The sequence below is a fragment of the Castor canadensis genome, chromosome 7 (assembly GCF_047511655.1).
Source record: "Castor canadensis chromosome 7, mCasCan1.hap1v2, whole genome shotgun sequence".
Lineage (NCBI taxonomy): Eukaryota > Metazoa > Chordata > Mammalia > Rodentia > Castoridae > Castor > Castor canadensis.
The window spans coordinates 121,675,262-121,687,854 of NC_133392.1; the positions used below are offsets into that span (position 1 = coordinate 121,675,262).

The following is a 12,593-nucleotide window of genomic DNA, read 5'->3' on the forward strand; positions in this document are numbered from 1 at the left end:
CCTGGATTTCATTAGTTGTGGCTCTTTGCCACATTGTGACTTTTTTTTTTTTTTTTTGTGGTGCCGGGATCGAACTAGGACTTGAGCATGCTAGATAACCACTCTATCATTGAGCCACATCTCCAGGCTCCCTGTCCCCCCTTTTTTTGAGACAGTTTCACTAAATTGATTAGACTGACCTTGAACTCACTATGTAGCATAAGCTGGCCTCAAATTTGGAGCTTCCTGCCTCAGCGGTCAGTCGAGTAACTGGGATTACAGGCAAGTGTCACCACATCCATCTTTAACAATCACTTTTAAAATCAGTTTGTTGGTATAATTGGAAGCCATTCTCAAATACAATAAAAGATGATACACCTAGAATAAATTTAGTCATTTGACACTACATAATATTTGTTGATAATGAGCTGTGTAAATAAAATGTGACAAGCTAGAAATTACACATTTCAGTATTTCCTAAGTAGAAATTTCCAATGCCTGGCCCATAATGGATTGCTCAAGAAAGGTTTTATATTGAGTATATATATATATCTGCATTTCTGCTAACATTGAACCTGGGTGGAAAGTAAATTCATGGATGGATTAGAAATTTTTTAAAAAGACACAAAAGTGCCTGGGATTAGTATATTATGTTCTATAGTCGGGAAGGTAATAATCTGATTTAAATGAGAAGTTTTAGGCAAACTCTGAGCTCTGGTTTGAGTCAAGCTATACTTAAAAATTTTTTCTTTCCAAGATAGCCATAAAGGATAAGAGCCTGTGAGACCACCTGACTGACTTCTAGTGGATGCTATAGATTCTTGGTGCCCAAAACTGCTTCCCCCATAACCTCCCTGTAATACCTTGCAGGGAGGCAAAAGAACCAGAAGTTCACACTGAAGCCATCTCTACTATCCAGCGTGTCTGCAGAAAGAGTTCTCTCTTGACTTTGAATCGGATTAGGCAGCAGCTTCGGTAAGACTATCTTTGGCAGGACTGCCATCTGTGATACTTGTAATCTTATCCTTTAATGCCTCTTCTGTTTGTTATTTGCTGATCCATTGAAAATCAGCTTTTACCTAGCATGTCTGGAGTTATGTTAAGTTTCACACAAATGTCATAGTTTGAAAGGTTTAAGAAGTGCTGCCCTGGGCTTATGTTGCTCCCATGGCCCCATAACTATCATTCCCAGCAAGACTTGGGGTGGGATGCCTAAAAACATTAACTTTGATAAACCTCAATTAAAATTTGGGCTTTTGTATCTGTGAACTTTGGGATGGTTATTTGTCCTTCCTTTCTAAGCTTCAATTCCTTAATGTGTAAACTAGGAATAATAATTTACAACTCACAAAGCCATCTAGGAATTAATGAGATAAATAATACCCTGAGCAGAATTTCTTAGGAGTACCCAAGTAGAACAAATCCTATATTGCATGGTGACAGGAAAGAGTAATGCCTCTAATCCACATCGATCTTTATCAAGTTCTCACAAGGATCAGAATATATGTTCCTACCATTCAGGTTTCTGGAAAAAAATAAAAGTGACCAAGAAGAGGAAGACTTTGTGCCAGCAGCAGAGGCTTCAGATTCTAGCAGCGAGGAAGAAGAGGCTTCTGCTCCAGCCCTTCCAAGGAGAAATCTTGGATGCGAGTCCAGGAACCGGCTGCCTTCCTCTAAGTCATCTGTACAGACCCCCTCTAAGACACCAAAGAAAATTGTAAGCTTCTTTTAGAATGTTTTCCAGAAAAATGGCCCTCTTAATTTAAAGGATAGGCATAATGAGATCAAATAATAACAGCAGAATTCCGCAGGCCTGTCATATTTAAAGCTATTCCTCCTGTAATGTCCACAGAGAAGCCAACCTAAGTGAACTGGAGGACTGAAAAATGAATCCATTTGAGGGTGATTTTTTTTCCTTGTTTTGTTATGTAGCCCAGACTGGCATTGAACTTGAAGAGATTCTTTTTTTTTTTTTTTTCCAGCACTGAGGGTTGAATTCAGGCATTCTGTTTGCTAGGTTCTATCACTTGAGCCATGCCTTCAGCCCTTGGCCTCAAACTTGAGATTTCAATTGCTGAAATCTTGAGATCCCAGGCATGTACCACCACATCAGGCTTGAGAGTAATTTTTTTTTTTTTTTTTTTTTTCATTTTTCTTTTATTATTCATATGTGCATACAAGGCTTGGTTCATTTCTCCCCCCTGCCCCCACCCCCTCCCTTACCACCCACTCCGCCCCCTCCCGCTCCCCCCCTCAATACCCAGCAGAAACTATTTTGCCCTTATCTCTAATTTTGTTGTAGAGAGAGTATAAGCAATAATAGGAAGGAACAAGGGGTTTTGCTGGTTGAGATAAGGATAGCTATACAGGGCATTGACTCACATTGATTTCCTGTGTGTGGGTGTTACCTTCTAGGTTAATTCTTTTTGATCTAACCTTTTCTCTAGTTCCTGGTCCCCTTTTCCTATTGGCCTCAGTTGCTTTAAGGTATCTGCTTTAGTTTCTCTGCGTTAAGGGCAACAAATGCTAGCTAGTTTTTTAGGTGTCTTACCTATCCTCACCCCTCCCTTGTGTGCTCTCGCTTTTATCATGTGCTCATAGTCCAATCCCCTTGTTGTGTTTGCCCTTGATCTAATGTCCACATATGAGGGAGAACATACGATTTTTGGTCTTTTGAGCCAGGCTAACCTCACTCAGAATGATGTTCTCCAATTCCATCCATTTACCAGCGAATGATAACATTTCGTTCTTCTTCATGGCTGCATAAAATTCCATTGTGTATAGATACCACATTTTCTTAATCCATTCGTCAGTGCTGGGACATCTTGGCTGTTTCCATAACTTGGCTATTGTGAATAGTGCCGCAATAAACATGGATGTGCAGGTGCCTCTGGAGTAACAGTCTTTTGGGTATATCCCCAAGAGTGGTATTGCTGGATCAAATGGTAGATCGATGTCCAGCTTTTTAAGTAGCCTCCAAATTTTTTTCCAGAGTGGTTGTACTAGTCTGCATTCCCACCAACAGTGTAAAAGGGTTCCTTTTTCCCCGCATCCTCGCCAACACCTGTTGTTGGTGGTGTTGCTGATGATGGCTATTCTAACAGGGGTGAGGTGGAATCTTAGTGTGGTTTTAATTTGCATTTCCTTTATTGCTAGAGATGGTGAGCATTTTTTCATGTGTTTTCTGGCCATTTGAACTTCTTCTTTTGAGAAAGTTCTGTTTAGTTCACATGCCCATTTCTTTATTGGTTCATTAGTTTTGGGAGAATTTAGTTTTTTAAGTTCCCTGTATATTCTGGTTATCAGTCCTTTGTCTGATGTATAATTGGCAAATATTTTCTCCCACTCTGTGGGTGTTCTCTTCAGTTTAGAGACCATTTCTTTTGATGAACAGAAGCTTTTTAGTTTTATGAGGTCCCATTTATCTATGCTATCTCTTAGTTGCTGTGCTGCTGGGGTTTCATTGAGAAAGTTTTTACCTATACCTACTAACTCCAGAGTATTTCCTACTCTTTCTTGTATCAACTTAAGAGTTTGGGGTCTGATATTAAGATCCTTGATCCATTTTGAGTTAATCTTGGTATAGGGTGATATACATGGATCTAGTTTCAGTTTTTTGCAGACTGCTAACCAGTTTTCCCAACAGTTTTTGTTGAAGAGGCTGCTATTTCTCCATCGTATATTTTTAGCTCCTTTGTCAAAGATAAGTTGCTCATAGTTGTGTGGCTTCATATCTGGATCCTCTATTCTGTTCCACTGGTCTTCATGTCTGTTTTTGTGCCAGTACCATGCTGTTTTTATTGTTATTGCTTTGTAATATAGTTTGAAGTCAGGTATTGTGATACCTCCTGCATTGTTCTTTTGACTGAGTATTGCCTTGGCTATTCGTGGCCTCTTGTGTTTCCATATAAATTTCACAGTAGATTTTTCGATCTCTTTAATGAATGTCATTGGAATTTTGATGGGAATTGCATTAAACATGTAGATTACTTTGGGGAGTATCGACATTTTTACTATGTTGATTCTACCAATCCATGAGCATGGGAGATCTCTCCACTTTCTATAGTCTTCCTCAATCTCTTTCTTCAGAAGTGTATAGTTTTCCTTGTAGAGGTCTTTCACATCTTTTGTTAGGTTTACACCTAGGTATTTGATTTTTTTTGAGGCTATTGTAAATGGAATTGTTTTCATACATTCTTTTTCCGTTTGCTCATTGTTAGTGTATAGAAATGCTAATGATTTTTCTATGTTGATTTTATATCCTGCTACTTTGCTATAGCTATTGATGATGTTTAGAAGCTTCTGAGTAGAGTTTTTTGGGTCTTTAAGGTATAGGATCATGTCGTCTGCAAATAGGGATATTTTGACAGTTTCTTTACCTATTTGTATTCCTTTTATTCCTTCTTCTTGCCTAATTGCTCTGGCTAGGAATTCCAGTACTATGTTGAATAGGAGTGGAGATAGTGGGCATCCTTGTCTGGTTCCTGATTTTAGAGGGAACGGTTTTAATTTTTCTCCGTTAATTATAATGCTGGCTGTAGGTTTGTCATATATAGCTTTTATAATGTTGAGGAACTTTCCTTCTATTCCTAGTTTTCTTAGAGCTTTTATCATGAAATGATGTTGGATCTTATCAAAGGCTTTTTCTGCGTCTATTGAGATGATCAAGTGGTTTTTGTCTTTGCTTCTGTTAATGTGGTTTATTACGTTTATTGATTTTCGTATGTTGAACCACCCCTGCATCCCTGGGATGAAGCCTACCTGGTCGTGGTGGATAATCTTTTTGATGTGTTGCTGAATTCGGTTTGCCATTATTTTGTTGAGGATTTTTGCATCAATGTTCATTAAGGAGATTGGCCTATAGTTCTCCTTTTTGGAGGTGTCTTTGCCTGGTTTTGGGATAAGTGTAATAGTGGCTTCATAAAATGTGTTTGGCAGTTTTCCTTCCCTTTCTATTTCATGGAACAGTTTAAGGAGGGTTGGTATCAGTTCTTCTTTAAAGGTCTGATAGAATTCAGCAGAGAATCCATCAGGTCCTGGACTTTTCTTTTTGGGGAGACTCTTGATTGCTGCTTCAATTTCATTTTGTGTTATAGGTCTATTCAGGTGATTAATTTCCTCTTGGTTCAGTTTTGGATGATCATATGTATCTAGAAATCTGTCCATTTCTTTTAGATTTTCAAATTTATTTGAATATAGGTTCTCAAAGTAGTCTCTGATGATTTCCTGGATTTCCATGGTGTTTGTTGTTATCTCCCCTTTTGCATTCCTGATTCTACTAATTTGGGTTTTTTCTCTCCTCATTTTAGTCAGGTTTGCCAGGGGTCTATCGATCTTGTTTATTTTTTCAAAGAACCAACTTTTTGTTTCATTAATTCTTTGTATGGTTTTTTTGGTTTCTATTTCGTTGATTTCAGCTCTTATTTTTATTATTTCTCTCCTTCTATTTGTTTTGGGATTTGCTTGTTCTTGTTTTTCTAGGAGTTTGAGATGTATCATTAGGTCATTGATTTGGGATCTTTCAATCTTTTTAATATATGCACTCATGGCTATAAACTTTCCTCTCAAGACTGCCTTAGCTGTGTCCCATAGGTTCCGGTAGGTTGTGTTTTCATTTTCATTGACTTCTAGGAACTTTTTAATTTCCTCTTTTATTGCATCGATGATCCATTCTTCATTAAGTAATGAGTTATTTAGTTTCCAGCTGTTTGCATGTTTTTTGTCTTTAGTTTTGTTGTTGAGTTCTACTTTTACTGCATTGTGGTCAGATAGTATGCACGGTATTATTTCTATTTTCTTATATTTGCTGAGGCTTGCTTTGTGCCCTAGGATATGATCTATTTTGGAGAAGGTTCCATGGGCTGCTGAGAAGAATGTATATTGTGTAGAGGTTGGATGAAATGTTCTATAGACATCTACTAGGTCCACTTGATCTATTGCATATTTTAGATCTTGGATTTCTTTATTGAGTTTTTGTTTGGATGACCTATCTATTGATGATAATGGAGTGTTAAAGTCTCCCACAACCACTGTGTTGGTGTTTATATATGCTTTTAGGTCTTTTAGGGTATGTTTGATGAAATTGGGTGCGTTGACATTGGGTGCGTACAGATTGATGATTATTATTTCCTTTTGGTCTATTTCCCCTTTTATTAGTATGGAATGTCCTTCTTTGTCTCGTTTGATCAATGTAGGTTTGAAGTCTACTTTGTCAGAGATAAGTATTGCTACTCCTGCTTGTTTTCGGGGGCCATTAGCTTGGTAAATCTTCTTCCAGCCTTTCATCCTAAGCATATGCTTATTTCTGTCGGTGAGATGAGTCTCCTGTAAGCAACAAATTGTTGGATCTTCTTTTTTAATCCATTTTGTCAAACGGTGTCTTTTGATGGGTGAATTAAGTCCATTGACATTAAGTGTTAGTACTGATAGGTATGTGGTGATTCCTGCCATTTAGTTATCTTAGTTGTTTGAAGGTTTGATTGTGTGTACCTAACTTGATGTTACTCTCTACTGTCTTGCTTTTTCTTATCCTGTGGTTTGGTGCTGCCTGCCTTTTCATGGTTAAGTTGGGTGTCACTTTCTGTGTGCAGGATCCCTTTCAGAATCTTTTGTAATGGTGGCTTTGTGGTCACATATTGTTTTAGTTTCTGCTTATCATGGAAGACTTTTATTGCTCCATCTATTTTGAATGATAGCTTTGCTGGGTAGAGTATCCTGGGGTTGAAGTTATTTTCATTCAGTGCCCGGAAGATCTCACCCCACGCTCTTCTTGCTTTTAATGTTTCTGTTGAGAAGTCTGCTGTGATTTTGATGGGTTTACCTTTGTATGTTACTTGTTTTTTCTCTCTTGCAGCCTTCAATATTCTTTCCTTAGTTTCTGAACTTGTTGTTTTAATGATGATATGTCGTGGAGTAGTTCTATTTTGATCTGGTCTGTTTGGTGTCCTGGAGGCCTCTTGCATTTGTATGGGAATATCTTTCTCTAGATTTGGGAAATTTTCCATTATTATTTTGTTGAATATATTACGCATTCCCTTCGCTTGCACCTCTTCTCCTTCTTCGATGCCCATGATTCTCAAGTTTGGTCTTTTGATGGAGTCGGTGAGTTCTTGCATTTTCTTTTCACAGGTCTTGAGTTGTTTAATTAATAGTTCTTCGGTTTTTCCTTTAATTACCATTTCATCTTCAAGTTCTGAGATTCTGTCTTCTGTTTGTTCTATTCTGCTGGATTGGCTTTCCGTTTTGTTTTGCAGTTCTGTTTCGTTCTTTTTTCTGAGGTTTTCCATATCCTGGCTGTTTTCTTCTTTATTGTTGTCTATTTTTGTCCTGAGTTCATTTATCCATTTATTCATTGTGTTCTCTCTTTCACTTTGGTGTTTATACAGTGCTTCTATGGTTTCCTTTATTTCTTCTTTTGCTTTTTCAAATTCTCTATTTTTATTGTCTTGGAATTTCTTGAGTGTCTCCTGTACATTTTGGTTGACCCTATCCAGTATCATCTCTATAAAATTCTCATTGAGTACTTGTAGTATGTCTTCTTTTAAATTATTCTTGTAGGCTTCATTGGGTCCTTTGGCATAGTTTATCTTCATTTTGTTGGAGTCTGGCTCTGAGTTTCTGTTCTCTTCATTCCCCTCTGGTTCCTGTACTAATTTTTTGCTGTGGGGAAACTGGTTTCCTTGTTTTTTCTGTCTTCCTGTCATTGTCCTTCCTGTTGTTACTGTCCCTGTACTGTGTGTAATTAAGTATTTTCTAGCTTGTAATAATAACAATGGTAATATTGAGAACGGAAGAGTGAGCTGAGATGGAAAGCAAGAAGTTAAAGAAAAGGGGAAAACAAATATACAGACAAGAGGGAGAAAGCAGAACAAGGTATCAGACAAGAGAGTTTCAAAGGTATAAACAGGGAGTGTTAGTGTACTAATCGACAGTAAGCTGAACAGACAATAGAGTGACAGAGAGAGGATTGAAAATCAAAGATAAAAAAAATAAAAAATAAGTATATGAAAGTAATATCTATTTATAAAAATGAATTAAAATAAAATGGAAAATAGGAAATTAAAAAAAAAAAAAAAAACCAAAAAACTTCCAAGTTTATATGCAATGCAATTTCAGTCTTAATAATTTGGATGTCCGTCTTAATCTCCAGTCCTGGAGTTGGTGCCTCAGATGTTGTTCTGTAGTTGTCTCATCAAAGGGGATGCTTAAAGTAGAACAAAACTACACTCACACACACACAGAAGAAAAAATAAAAAAAAACCCCCACCAAGTGTCCCCAGTTCAAATGCAATAGTTTCAGTAAGTTTTTCGGCTTGCAGGTGTAATTCGGTTGTTCTCTCATCAAAGGTAGGGAGAAAAAGAAAAAAAAGCGTCTGGAGGCAGTTCTGAGAGTGGTATCTGCAACTGTGGCTTGCCTGCCTGCTGCTCTCAGCCTGTAGCTGGCGGCGTTATTTATGCAGATCTCTGGGGTGAGCTTAGCACTCACCTGGTCCCACAGGCTTTGTTTGCTCAGAGTTCTCCTGTGCGGGGGAGGGGGGCCTCTGCTACAGGCTTTTCCCTTTCCAAGCACTGGGAAAGGCGACACTGCCCCGCGTTGTCAGGCCTGCGTGTTTATTTACAGTTCACGTGGGAAGTGGGTCTTCCCTCCTCTCACAAGCGTCCCTGCTCCTGGTTGCTGGGCGCGCCCCGCTCCCGCCAGAGCCTCTCCGGCCCGCCCGGCTCGTTTATTTACAGTCCCGGGAAGGAGTCCCTTCCCCCAATCTTCAGCGCTCAGGGCGCCCCACCCTCTTTCCAGCGTGTCTTAACTGTTCTTATTGCTTAGTACTCAGTTTCTCTTTTTTTCCCGGGTGGAGGTCAGTCTGTCCAGGGGGCTATGCTGCTCTGGCCCAGGCTTGTCTGTGGGGGAACCGCGGTACCGCGAAGCTCACCTGGTCCGCGTCTTCCCAAGCCGTATGGGCACCGGCCACTGGCGGCCCCGGGGGCCTCCTCGGTTCTCCGTTTAACGTGAAGTGGAGATTCTCTGCGCCGGCTGGAGATGTGGAGGAGTCAAAGTTATGCCTTTTCTCGGTGATTATGCCTGCAAAGTGTGTCTCCAGCGTCTCTCCAAGATTTCACTATAGGAGTCTCGCTTTCTGCTTCCTACCTCTAGCCGCCATCTTGGAATCTCTCTTGAGAGTAATTTTTGAGTTCAGGTTCCTTTTACGATCCAAAGTCAAATAGCCAGGAGCCAAGCTTCCTAGGAGATACCCAAAAGCTGATCCCTGGTCTTTGCATTTTCCCCAACAAGTGCTGGGGGCAGGGATTGAATCCAGGGTCATTTTGAGTCTTGTTTCCACTTGATGCACCTGAGAGACTGAGTGCTGCTTAGGTGTTGGTAATGACTTGTGTAATAGTGAAATGGAAGAAAGAGAAATAGGTATCTTTTCTGCTTCCTGTGGAATTTTATCAGAACATTTAAAAAATATTAAGGAAGAAGGGTCTTCTCATTGAGGTGGGTTCAAGAACATCTTATTTAGAACATAGTTGGGAGATACTTGATTAGAAGGCATTCTAAAGCTGATGTCCATTTTGCCATATCAAGATAGAGCTTGGGTTGAAATCAAAGAGAATTCTCTAGGGAAGGGAATCCAGTAGATCAAGTTTGAACTAGAGGCTATCTTTGCCTAGAGTGCCTCACATATGCAAAATGTTCCCCCTTATTCTGGTTTGATTGCATCTCCTGAGCCTCACCCAAAAGAATGGGTATGCAGACTGCAGGACACTTTTAGCACAATAAAAAGATCAAACTCTACCAGGCTTCTTGATGGAAGGTTTTGTTATTCCTTTGCTATTTTCTCCACAATTAATAGATGTAAAGCCTTTTAAACAGCCAGAGTTGCTAAGTGCTTTCCCTTGAGGAAGAGGTGGAGGAGAAATGGTGATTTCTGAATCACTGTGAGCAGTAGGAGAGAGCAGAAACAGGCCTGCTCTAACCAGCAAGTCAGTAGCAAGGAAGAAAGAAGAATAAAATTGTGAGCCTGAGCAGTGACCCTGAGGTTTAGAGTGGAAAAATCTGGCAAGATTTCTCCAAACCAAAGCTTCACTGTATTTCAAACAAACCTAGAGAAAGAGCTTATGACTCAAACCCAATTTACAGCTCGTCTTCTATCTTCTGTTTAGGCCAAAATAATTCAGGTTTCTTAATAATTTCTTGTTTTTCAAGATAATATCTTACTTGTAAATAGTACTTTAAAAAGTACTTAATCCAAGGGTGGAAGGTGTAGTAGCTTAGTAATAGAATGCTTGCCTAGCATGCTCATGATTTTTCATTCTTTCCTCAAATTAACATTGTTTTCAAATCTTGATACTATATATAAATTAGAAGGAAAGGAAAGGGATTTGGACTGTCAACAAAATGTATATGTGATGTGCAGTGGGAATCAAGAGGGATTCACCACCATCTTTTACCAGATCAGTGCACTGTGTCCTGGATGGGATATTGCTTTGTTTTTCTTTCTGAATCACGTTCTCTTCTTTGAATACAGCCCAAGCCTAGAACACCACGTCAAGCCACTCCCCAAATCCGCAGTCGAAACCTGGCTGCCCGGGAGCCAGCCAGCGTGCTGGAGGAGGCCCGGCTGAGGTAGTGCTGCTTTTGGATCCCATTCGGATAGGCGGTGAGGGGATTTGCGGTCACTGGTGACCCTGCTATAAAATGAGTGTTTAAAAAGAAACCTCTCAAGCAGCATTTGGCTGTACTAATGTGGTCAGGCTTAGAGAGAGTCATCTTCCAGTCCACTGTCACCATCTTCTCGGGAATGGGAGGCGATTAGTCAGGACAGTACCTCTTAGTTAGGTGCCCTTCAGAACTGTTACATAGGTACTTTTTCAAAATGCAAAAGCCTAGATCCTAGCAGAAATCAAGTAAACTAGAAATTATTGTAGGATGAGGTCTACTTGAGTGATTTGGTTGGAGGAAAGGAGGCTAACAATTGAGGATGCATGGAGAGATTTAGAATGAAGGCATTTCCTTGCATTTGTGCTGGAGTTTTCATGTAGAATCAATAGATAAGCCTCTTCCATTTTATCATAAGTAGATGATAAAAGGCTTCTAAAGTCTTTTCCTCCATTTATCACCAACTGTAGGCTGCATGTTTCTGCTGTGCCTGAGTCACTTCCCTGCAGGGAGCAGGAATTCCAAGATATCTACAACTTTGTGGAGAGCAAACTCCTTGACTGTACTGGAGGGTGAGTCATACTGGGGAAATGGGTAGTTTGGGGAGGGGGTCCTGCTGAAACCAGGCTCAGGACGGTAAGCAAAACTATTGCTGAAGCTTGCAGCTTCTGAGGCAGCTTTTGTTCCCACCGTAATTCTATAGGAGTAAGGAATTCTGCCTTTCAAAAAAATTAGACTAACTTTCTTTGGGTAGTCAGTTTGCATACAGTCTTGCTTGTGGAATGGGTGATTCTGTCTACGCTGACCAGTTTCCATGGATGGTCCTTAGTATCCCCATCTCCACATTTCACGGAGTCTCTGGCCTTCCTGGCATGATATTGCTGGCATGGACTGGCCTACAGGTCTTCCATTCTTGCTTTAGGTGCATGTATATCTCCGGTGTCCCCGGTACAGGGAAGACTGCTACTGTACACGAGGTGATTCGCTGTCTGCAGCAGGCAGCTCTAACAAATGATGTTCCTCCCTTTCAATACATTGAAGTGAATGGCATGAAGCTGACAGAGCCCCACCAAGTCTATGTGCAGATCTTGCAGGTAAGCAAAAGTGTTTGGGCATTTTGGCAAATACAGTTTCTTAGAGGCACATGAAAAAGGAATGTTTTATTTCTCATGTCCTTGTGCAATGGTGGCAAGGATGAGGAAGGCAGAGCTGGGTATTGACTGACTGCAGGCAAAGCAGGACTTGCCAAAATAGCTGCAACTGCTAGCTCACAGGTTGCAGGGGAGTCAACTATGGCATAGAGGCTAGAGGTAACCCAAGTTGTAAACCTTGTTCTTTGATTTATTAGCTGTTACTTGGAACAAGTAATGTCCAAAAATGATGTAATAGCAATTTTAGGGAGGTTTTTGGGACCAGCCTGTGACTCAAGCATTTCAAACATACAGTTTCAAATTTTCTACTTTGGTACCTTCTCCTGTCCCATTAGGTTAACACTGAGACTAGAGTGTGAGGCAGAGTATCGTACACTGAAGTCGTTAGACTAAATAACTTCATCCTTTTACAGATTGTATGTTCAATCCATGGGAGTAAAGTCCTTACTGATAATTGCAACTGCTTTTTGCCCAATGTAGAAGCTGACAGGCCAGAAGGCAACAGCTAACCATGCAGCGGAACTGCTGGCAAAGCGATTCTGCACTCAAGGGTCCCCTCACGAAACCACTGTCCTGCTTGTAGATGAGGTGAGATATCCCCAGGAGGACTGGAAAGAGTAGGCAGTACTTGACTGTGCTGTCCCAGGAGTGAATAGGAGGAAATCCCTCTGTATTCATCTGAGACTGTCAACTTCCTCACTGCTTGGTAGGGTGACCTGGGCAACTCCTGCAGCTGAAGCAGTGGTAACAAGTCTTCACTCTGGCACTGGCTCACTAATTGACATTGTATCTCTCCTCTTCCCTGGCAG

At 40.3% G+C, this 12,593-nt stretch overlaps 1 protein-coding gene across 2 annotated transcripts in view; it reads left to right on the forward strand.

Annotated features, from left to right (window-relative positions):
* Positions 1 to 12,593, forward strand: part of Orc1 (origin recognition complex subunit 1) — a 45,623-nt gene that overhangs the window by 24,978 nt on the left and 8,052 nt on the right. For both annotated transcript variants that reach the window (XM_074080131.1, XM_074080132.1), the window contains exons 7-12: positions 850 to 954; positions 1,501 to 1,696; positions 10,503 to 10,600; positions 11,104 to 11,205; positions 11,556 to 11,727; positions 12,265 to 12,372. In XM_074080131.1, the coding sequence (XP_073936232.1) occupies positions 850 to 954; positions 1,501 to 1,696; positions 10,503 to 10,600; positions 11,104 to 11,205; positions 11,556 to 11,727; positions 12,265 to 12,372 (781 nt within the window). The remainder of the gene's footprint in view (positions 1 to 849; positions 955 to 1,500; positions 1,697 to 10,502; positions 10,601 to 11,103; positions 11,206 to 11,555; positions 11,728 to 12,264; positions 12,373 to 12,593) is intronic.